Source organism: Neospora caninum, chromosome VIII, assembly GCF_000208865.1.
Source record: "Neospora caninum Liverpool complete genome, chromosome VIII".
NCBI classification, from domain to species: domain Eukaryota; phylum Apicomplexa; class Conoidasida; order Eucoccidiorida; family Sarcocystidae; genus Neospora; species Neospora caninum.
Window position 1 is genome coordinate 5741991 of NC_018395.1, and position 10371 is coordinate 5752361.

Genomic DNA, 10371 nt, shown 5'->3' on the forward strand with positions numbered 1-10371 from the left:
TCGGACCGCCTCGCCCCCGACCTTCCCGACGAGGCAGCACGTGCCCGCCAAATGGGTTCAGTCACTTCCTGCGTCTTGTTTCGCGCGAAGCCTCCAAGAAAACGCACAAACGAGATCCTCTGGAGCCTCGCCGCTCCGCAGCCTACACCGGCGAGGCTTGTTTCCGCTTCCAGAGCTTCGCAGCTTGCAGGATCTTCAAATTCTGCAGAGAGAAGACAGGCGAGCGAGAAAACGGTCACCGCAGCGAGTTGAAAAGAGCGCGTCTAGGCTCCGCCTGTGATTTTTCCGGCACGGAAAGGCTGGCGAACACTGAGCGTGCAACCCTAAACCCTAGAACGCCCTGCGGGCCTTTTAGTTCCTCCTAGTACCCGCGTTCGTCCCCCCCTCGTCTCCTTTCTGCCCCACGCAAAACGAAGGCAACTGCTGCCGCGGTCGCTTGGCTCCAGTCGTCATACCGATCGACTGAGCCGCGGAATTTACTGGGCAAGCCTGCGTAGATTTCTTGTGTGAGTCTATTTGCGCAAATATCTACGAAATGCATAGGTAAATGCGCTTGTGTGTACACAGAGCGAGAGCCGCGCCCCCGTGCCTATCGCGGGCCAGCGCTGGTGGAACTTACCGCTGCACTTCCGGGGTCGTCAGGGAAGACGTAGGCAGTTGTTTCGACGGTGGATTCTGTACCAGTTTCTTTGTCGCGCTCGACGCGGATTTTCTTCACCTTCTTCGGGAGCATGTTGAATACGCGCCCGATGGACTGCGCGTCGCCGCTCTCGCGCTCCATCGCTAGCCAGTGCTGCGCAAAAGAGCACAGACGGGGCCGCGAGCAACGGAAAAGTGAGCGGGCTCTCCGAGGTGCGCACGCTGTTTTTGCGAGCTATAAAGGAAACACTGAAACTCTCCCGAACGCTGCGCTCTCCTCGGCTCGGGCGGTTCGACGTCCAAGAAGGGAAAGGTGACGGGCGTCTGACCCATCTCCGAGAATTCGAGGCACCGAGAGCTACCGCGCAGTTCTCTCCCTTCTCGTCCCCGGCTCTACTGTCTTTTGTCTGTCTCGCACCCCCGCTCGAAAACCGTTCGCTCCCCATCCTTCTGTCTCTTCGCCGCTCCAGAGAGGCAAACAGGCGCCACGGAAAAAAACGCAGCAAGAGAGCCTGCCGCGGTCGCGTCGCTGCATCTGAAACGGTAAAGCGGCACGGCTACAGCGTTCTCGGGCTTCTCGGGCAGTCGCGGCTGCCGCGCCTACCTCGAGAAGCGAAGCTCGGTCTTCGTCCCAGCTGTTCTCCTTGCAAACCTCAATGCCGCGCTCGAGAACCTAACGGTTGCATGCAGAAAGATACGACAGCCCACGTAGGGCCGGCGGATGTCGCAGCCAGCACAGCGCGCTCCCTGAGGAATGCCCGTCAGGCCCAGCGATGCGCGCGACATCCATGAGAAGCGCGTCCGGCTCAGCGGAGGGCCGAATGCGCAAAGGCGTAGATTTTCCCAGACGCACCGCGACCTCCGGGAGAGACGAAGGACAAGGGAAACCGATGCGAAAGCGTTTAACGTTTTAATCTTGAGTCTGTGGTCTGTGTGACATAAGTAGTGTTATTCGTACACGAATTGAAGAATGAGAAGTTTGCGCGCGGCGGAGCGCAGAAAGGTGCACAGGACGGGCGCCGACGGGCACGAACGCCAAGGCGGGCGAGAGCGAGAACTGGCGAGAAGCAAAGGAGGAAAACCACCCCCCAGGTGAGAACAGCACAGCGGCCGCTTACCTTCCGGGCCCTGGCGAGGTCTTCGACAATTCGCCACTCAAAATCTGCAAAACTTTTGAAAACCTTCACGTGCTGCGTTTTCTCCAGAAGCCTCTCGTAGAGACTGCGCGCGCGATCGACAGCCCCCCAGCCAACTTCCATGTCGATGTACGCCTTCCAGAGCTGCAGAGCCGAAACCGAGGAGAGGCACACGCAGAGACAATCAGACCGGGTGCGAACGCCGAGAGGAGACGCAAACGCCGAGAGGATGCGCAAACGGGGTGGGGAGACGAGCGCGTGAGCTCTGAGCCTAGCTCCCATTCGCCAGTGAGGACCGGGGATTTCGAACGGAAACTCGAGGAGAGGGACACCGCTGGCGAGAGAGCGAAAAATACCCGGCAGCCTACCAGTTCCGGCATGTCCATCTCCTCCATGCCGACGGCGAGTTCGCAGAGCGCTCGGGCGCGGGCCTGTTCCTCGGCGAGAACTTCCAAGTCGATCATTGCAATCCACGCCTGGGAAACGGAGAAGACCAGAGCGCCAGCGACAACGGAATTGCATGCGCAAGAAAAAGGCGACGTGTCCAGGTGTGCTGAAACACCAGTCCCGCCTGCTTACTCGAGGATTGAACGGATGCAACTCAATGAACTTTGCGTAGATCTTCCGACACCGGTCGATGTTTCCGAGGCGTAGCTCCAGTTGCGCGTACGCGACAAAGATCTTCGGTTTTCCACACTCGGCGATCGCGCGCCCGAATATAAGCCGAGCCTTGTTGAGGTCCAGCTGGCGAACCTGAAGGGACGGCGGGAATGGGGCGAGCCAGGACGTGAAACGGCAGGCAGCGGGAAGCGCGCTTGAAGAGCACAGCGAAGCGGAACGCGCGGGAGAATCGAAAAAGGGCAAATTTGTGAGGGGGAAGAGAGAGACCAGCGAGGTCGAGCTGCCAAAAGGACGAAGAGCAGACGCGCAGTGAACATCCTCCGCCTGTTAAAGCTGAAGCGGCGGATCTTTTGTTGACTTGTTGCGGAAAGTACACGAGGAGCATCTTCCGGCTCGGCTCTGAGCTCACCTCGAAACTCGCATACAGTGACCAGATCTTGGCGAAGGAGAACTTCTTGTGAGGAATCACTTCCAGCATCTTCTGGTAGACTTGTCGGCATCTCTCCATGTCTTTCGCCTGCAGCTCCTCGAAGAGCGCGTAGCAAATCCAAATGTAGACGTACCTGGCCGTCACGCCCAGACACACACACACACGCGACGCATGAAAAGGAGGCGCACAAACATTATCTCGCAATCATCTCAATACGCACATGCACCTAAACCGTTTACGCTTTACGGTCAGCAGCGAATCCCGCCGAGCAGATGAGAACCGACAAAATCCACGCCACTGACGGAGAAGCCGCACGATCAATGCTTGAACACACACACGCAGGCACACACGCATAGAGGCAGGACGGGTCGCGTCCAAATATGTGTGCTTACTTATCTACACATTCATATATACATATATACATATATATATACATATATACATATACATATACATATATATATATATATATACATATACATATATATACATATACATATACATATATATATACGTATATATATATATACGTATATATATATATACGTATATATATACATATATATATATATATATATATATACTGGAAGAGCGAGAGAGGTCTGAATGTACAGAGTTGGTGGCGTTTCGAAAGCAGGAAACAGACAGGTGATTTGGATTTCAGTCGCCGGGACGCGTCTCGCTTGTCCCGCCCAGCAGTCCCGCCTAACCTTCGTCGCGGGCTTCCTCTGTCTCGACACTCACCGTTTCCAGCATCTCTTTTCCAGCACCGGCGGCACGTTGGCGAGGGCGCGTTCGTAGACATTTCGGATTCGGTCGATGTCGCCTCGACTTTCTTCCAGGCGAATGTAGTCAATCCAACAGTCGTAGTTCAAAGGGTTGGCATGCACTTCCTCTTCGTAGACAAACACCCGCTTCGACAAAACCGTGTCTTCTATCCCTTCTCTGCACCACACATTTTGCAGCCAAGCGACACAAAAACGAACTCTCCACAAAACGACGCGACATTCTGTGTAAACATGGTCACCTGCACTCGCACACACGCAAACCTACATCTAGACATGCAGATGTGTAGAACGAGATCTCTGTTTCTACGGGGAGAGAGAGAAGCCAGAAAGCTGTGACGGAAAAGTTCTCCACACTGCCACTGAGCAACGGGAGCAGGCTGCCTCGCGCCTCACGAACCCGACGCGATCCAGGCGAACACACATCGTCGCACGCCCGTCCCTGCCGTGTGACTCGCCTGCATGCGCCAGAAAAAACGCGGGGCTCTCGCCCGAAGACAAACGACGACCTGCCTCGCCAAAGGCGGAGCGCGCCGCCAAAAGAGGCAGGCCGCCTCGGTTCCCCTTACTTGTCGCCGAACTGTTTCTGGAACGTGACGTATTTTTCGTAGAGGAGATCCGACTCGCCCTTGGGAAGCCGCTCCAGCGCCTGCTGGTAGATGATCTTCGCTCTGCATGCACAAAAACGGGAAGGCGGTTAGAGCGCCGCGCGAACGGTCTGTGTGTGTGTGGAGACACTCTGAGGCCGCTGTGCACCTTCCGCGCACCAAGCGAAGCGACTGACAGCGGGAAGCGCACGCCCATGAGCGGACAAGTCCGGGGGAGTGTGCGTAGTCGCGGGAGGGCCCGATGTGGACAGAGCAGCACACGGCGCGCGAGGTTGAGAGGCGACACAGTGACAAGATCTCGACGGCGCACTGCTGACTGCATGAAGATGCCGGCACGAGAGCCTCACATAACGCGCGGAAAGAGACGCACCTCTCGGTCTCCCTTTGTCGCTCCTCGAACTGCGCAAACTTAACGAAGAACTGCTCGTCCAGCATATCTTCTGGTAGAAGCTCGACCTGAAGCGGAAACAGAGCGCACGGCCGTGAACGGTTTGGCCAGTTCAGCGGCGCAGCCGAGAACCCCCGCGAGGTCTCCCTGGCAGCTTCCCGCGCGCGCGCAAAACCCGCAGGCAGCAAAAAGGCGAATAACGAAGAAGGGAGGTTTTTGACGGGCTGATGAGGCGTGCTCTCCTCGTTTCGAAGAAGACTGGTGAAGAGCATGCAGCAACCACAGGCACTTCTCAGCAAGTGGAAGGGAAAAATTCAACAGCTGACCCACCGCCTTCTCGAAGCCCGCGCGAGCTCGCGAGATGTGTTTGTGCCGTTCCTCGAATTTGCAGAAGCGCAGGAAGGACTCCTGCGACGGCCGGTTGCTCAGGTATCTGGGAACGCAAGGTCAGAGAAACGTGGATGCATGCGTTGCGAACAGAGAACGGAGAGAGAGCGATGGCGAGCGGGCGGAGGGAGCACGCGAGCGGGGGAAAGCCGGGCAGGCTCTGTGTTTGACAAGGATGGCGGGGGAAAGGTCCGCGAGAACAGGGAGCGAGAAAACCACGACGCGCAGAGGAACCGGGCCGGCGGCACAGTCTGCTTATTGTGTTTCAGCACGTGGCAGAAGACAGGGAGGAGTGCCAGCAGCGATCGGCAGGCGGCGCGCACCTTTGCGTTTTCTTCATCCGAAAGGCGAGACACCGGCGCAGAGAGAACAGAGAAGGGGGAGCACTCCGCGCTTTCGTGGTCCACTGGGTTCCAGATCCCCATAAAAAACGACAGAATGAACCCGCGATCTCGGGCGCCCGCGCGTCTCACCTCTCAAAGACTTTCCGCGCGCGGTCTAGTTCCTTGCATCGTTCCTCAAAGTGAATGTACAGCATCCAGCCCTTGTCGCTCGGATTCCACTCCATCCAGCGCTCAAACACGTTCCGCGCACCTGCGAGGCCACGCCCAAAGAAAAAGGTGCGCGCAAAGACACGTCCAAATGCACACACTCAGGGCGACTCTACCCACACGCATAAAAATCACACATATGCATATATATATATATATATGGACATTTATGCCGGCCGCGATCTGCGTCTACACCTAGATCAACACGGGTGCATACGCACATCAGTAGCAGGGAACCTGTGCTTTGGCGGGGGGAAGCGGGCAGCGTTCGCCAGGCGAAACGATGCGTCTTGGATCCGATGAAGAAGTGGAACAGAATGGCCACAGACTGTCGCCACCGTTTTCTTCTCTGACGTCCCTCAACAGCCTGGCGTGCACAAAAATTTCCGTGTCCCCCTAGTCCTTCGCCATCCGCCGACATCTGGAGAAGCCCGCTGCAGGCTCCTTCCTTCAGAACTGGGAAATGCCTTTCTCTCTTCCCGCAGGATTATGGGACCGGCCTTTCTCTCTTGCCTCAGAACTATGGGAACTGCCTTTCTCTCTTCTCTCGGACCTGGAACCCGCGCCTATTTTGTTTAACTGCGTTACCTGCGTAGTTGCCGAGAAGCTCTTCCATGTGGGCGTACTTGAACCAGAACTGCTCTTGGCGCGGGAGAAGGAGACACGCGCGGTCGTACAGGTTTCGGCAGCTGTTGATGAATTTGTTTTTTGACTCCATTTCGATGTACTTGAGCCAGAGCGTGGTGTTTTGGTAGTCCACGTTCAGGGCGCGCTCAAAGACGCTGCGGGCTCTGCAGGCGCAAGAAAAGAGAAAGACGCGCGAGCGCAGCTGGAGGGGACTCCGGATCCGCCGGGGAGCGTAGACAGCGGAGACGCGCCGAAGCTAGAAAGGAAAGAAGAGACGCGGCCTCTACAGAGGATGGCGCACCAAAGGCGAGCGGAGGGAGGAAAAGACAGGGTCGGCATGTCGCGAGCGTGTGGAAGTTCAGTCCGAGGGCCCGAGACTTCTTTACACAGGTTGCCTCACACATGGGAAGTGCAAGGCGCCATCATGTGTCTACGGGAGGCGCCTGGAGTTGCGCTCCTGACTTCGAAACCCCGGTGTGCTACCTTGTATATGTTATTTTCCCTCCCTGCAAGAGTCTCTGCATCGTTCTCTTTTTCGCGGACGCACCCTCTCTTCCTGTCTCGTGTCTCGACGCCTGATCTTTGCGCCGCTCCCCTCAGCGCGGTCCTCTCCCGACCTGCGGCTTTCCGTCCGCGGTCTGTGCTTTCCTACCTGCGGAATTCCTTCTGAGCAGCCTCCCACTCCGCGTACTTGATCCACGTGCCGATGTGGTGTCTCTGCCTCCGGAGGGTGTCTTCGAATTCCTTTCGCTTTCGGACTCGGTACTGCTGGAGCTCTTCTTCGTCGACGATGCGCTGCTGCGGCCGAATCTGGCTCGAGTCGTCCAGCTGTCTGTCGACCGCCTCGCGGAGCAGCTGCTCGGCGGTGATCTGCACGGGCGCAGGCATCTTGTTTTTCACTTCCATCATCTTCCGACTCCCGTGAAGCGGGTAGTTCCCCCCCGCGGAGACGGGGCCTTGGCGGATGGCGCCCGCTGGGATGGTGCTTGCCATGGTGGAGCGCAGAGCGGGGAAAACGGGAAACAAAAAGGACGAAACGCCGACGGGAGAGACCCGAGAACCTCCTCCGCAGAAATATCTGTATACACGGACGATAAGAGGAGAGAAGGCGGGTCCGGCGGTGGAGAGAGTGGTGCGGCGCGAAGACGGGAAGAGTCGGGGCCAAGTTCACAGAAAGCTATTTGCACGCAGACGTAGCGGCGCACCAGTGACGCTGGCGCTTAAAAAGGCGAAACGCGCGAGGGAGACGCCGTCGCGCAGTTTCTGCGTCACCGCGAGCAGGAGCAGTGACGTGGCCGAAAAGGGGGCGAAGAGATGCGGCGAGGGCCGGGGAAAACGGCGGAGAGAGAAAACGGGCGAAGCAGCCGGCGCGCTATCGTCACCTTCCACATTCATCCTCCCACAGCCTCCTTCCCCCGAGGCGGGGAAGAAGGAGGGAAGAAGAGAAAGTCGACCCGCGATGAAGGTTGTATTAAAATCCAAGAGAGGTTGGAATTCATCCGGTGTCCGCATGCGCGCAGTCGTGAAGGATCTGCACTGGAAATCGCTAGGTTTGTGCCGCGGGTGTGAAGGCAGGCAGAGTAGGCAAGCGAGATCTTGCAAAGGGGCGAAAGGCGTGAAAAGGTTGATTCGTGAGGACGGCCGAGACTGGACAGGACAATTCCGCGCGCGAAGGGTGGAGGCAAAACCAGATCTTCTTTGTTCCACTTCCCTCTCGGACTCCCGCTCAAAAATGCAAACAACGGGACGATTCCAAGGTATCCCCTAGAGGAACCCGACACGTTTCTCTCTGTCCCGAAAGAAGAAAGTGAGACAAAGGGGAAAACGAGTGTCTGGTGTCCGGCGAAATCTGAAAGCGTCAACAGTCCGTAGATAAATCTCCCGCATGCCGCGCATGCAGAAAGGGGGGCGGTATGCGCTCTGTTGTCACGACGCTAACGTCAGGAAGAGCCGCGCAGCGAGGAACGGAAGCAAAAAGCATCTTTCTGCCCACAACTTTCGGAGAACTCCTTAGCTAACAAGATGCATAGCGAGCCCGCACATTTTCAGAACGTCCTGGGAACATCTCGGCTTTCCAAGCTGAGCGGTTCCTTGTCCAGGCCTGCGGCGTCGGCCGTCTCGTAGCCTCCCCCCTTTCGACCGTCCCTCCACAGTTCTACAGCATGAAAATCACTGAGGCAAAGTCTGTTTTGTCAAACGATGGAGAGGCGACCGACGCCATCCTCCACGTTTGTTGCCTGACACTACATGCGAAGAAGTTCGAAAGCACACGCGGCTTGTGCGGACTTCTTTCTGCGAGGGGAGAACACACACAGACTTTTGACAGAGCGTATACGACCCAACACCGGCTAGGAACCTTTGTCGTGAAACAACGAGTGTTTGAACCCGTCAAAAAGGCAGAAAAGTTAAAGCGTGTGTGAACGGTAACTCTCTGGAGAAGGTTCGGACTTGTATTGAGACGGGAACATGCCGTAACATCCTCCTCCACTGGAAATGGACGGTCCGAGACTGATGCCTTGTGGGTCATGAAGAGACCCAGACGAAGGGAAACGAGGCAATGTTATCACTGCGGTCTCTGCCAGGTTTGCCTGGCGCCTTCTGCCGAAGTGGAGTCTTTTTTTGTGTGCCGTGAGCAAGCATGGGGAAGTGTGGCTCCGTACAAGGGCTAAAGTGGAAAGGTCGTTCACATAGCTCGATTTCCTGTCAGTTTCAAAAACGCCACACGAGTACCAGGTAACTGTTAGCATTTCCATTTGGTTCCGGGAAGAACGTCAAATCACTGTTAGACGCCGTGGGGCGCGTTAGAAGACGGAACGTTGCCTTGCATGGCATTTTTCCAAATGGAAGGATGCAGGACCGTTATCACCGCACTGAGCGCGGATGCTCTAGCTTTGTCTGACGCACTACCCTTTCCAGTAGTAAACGGTTCCTGTGTATCGCTGCTCAACTGAAAAAGGAAACAGGGGTCGGCTTATACTCGATACCTCCCTAGTTCTCTTCTCTACGTCAAAAGTCCTGTGGCAGTTTCTATGCAGACGTCGTGGTTGCACACACGCCGCCCCCTCGTGCTCGTTTCAATGCGCGTGCCTAGCCTTCTGGCTCTTTCCGCCTGGAAAGTCGCGTCGTTTGTACCGCCAGAACGGGCGTTATACCTGCCCCGTCTTTTTGGGTGACATGGCTACACCGCGTACTGCACTGCGCTGTTGAAGCCGGTCTTGGTTGCCACACTCTGAAATTGTGTTCACGTAACAGCGCCGAGCAGCCTCACACATCCATCCGGAGAACGCCGGGATTACGAGCGACTGTCGCTGGAAGCGTGCGGCTCCGTTGCGGTTCATTGGCCTTTCGAATTCCCGTCCAAAATTGCCAAATTATCGGCAATGGAGAGTTTTGTGCGAAAAACGAGGTCATGTATACAAGGAATAGTCGCGATTCAAAACTGAGCACCTGACACATATGCGCACCGTTTTTGGAGAACGGTATCGAAGAGAGATAACAGTTCAAGATTCTTTGGCAGGAGAAAAGCACAAGTCACAAAACGCCACTTCGAGTATACCACGTTCTCGAGCTTAGCAAACAGAGCGCGTCGACAGGTTGCACAGAGCAGCATTCTCGAATAAAACGGCAACTGACGTGGTTCACGTCTTTGTACGGATACTGGTAAGGCGTCGAATATAGAACACCAACTCCTAGGGAAGCACGCCGGGAGTGCCGTGTGCCTGGAGTTATGGATGCTCCGGATACAAACCTCCTCGAAGCAGCGTCAGACGGTTTTTTCTTCCTGAAACTACCCGACAAACAAAGGTCAGAGAGCATCCTCTGTGTGTATTTCAAATTTCCGTCGCCATCATTTTTGACTCCGTCATTCTGGCAGCTTCTCCAGCACCGGACACGCACGCACGCTCTCGGGTGGTAGGCCTCGCAGCCTCCGAGAACCAAACTGTTTCCGTTTGCACGAACACACTCTTCACGTGAATGACGCACACCCCGAGGTCCCCTACCTCGCGTTCCTCCCTTTTTTCACAAGCAAGCACCGGCACTGGGGAGAACCTGACATGAGTCCACCTTCCAGCCTTTCGCGTGAAGTGTGTGTAGTGTACATACACCAGGGTGCGCGCGCAGCAGACTCGCCTGGGACATTTGCGATGCTTTAAACACACTCGCACGCAGCTACGTGCCTCTCTAGGGATGGCTTTTTT

General features: G+C 56.2%; 1 protein-coding gene across 1 annotated transcript; it reads right to left on the bottom strand.

The window, feature by feature from the left end:
* Window positions 1–142: 142 nt before the first annotated feature.
* Window positions 143–7165, bottom strand: NCLIV_037180 (hypothetical protein; the record flags this gene model as incomplete). Its single annotated transcript, XM_003883919.1, has 14 exons — window positions 143–202; window positions 620–793; window positions 1244–1312; window positions 1758–1919; window positions 2144–2251; window positions 2355–2528; window positions 2806–2959; window positions 3571–3771; window positions 4181–4282; window positions 4590–4675; window positions 4938–5040; window positions 5468–5588; window positions 6134–6336; window positions 6825–7165. 14 exons carry the CDS (start codon window positions 7163–7165, stop codon window positions 143–145), a joined length of 2058 nt encoding a protein of 685 aa, XP_003883968.1.
* Between the last annotated feature and the right edge of the window lie 3206 nt (window positions 7166–10371).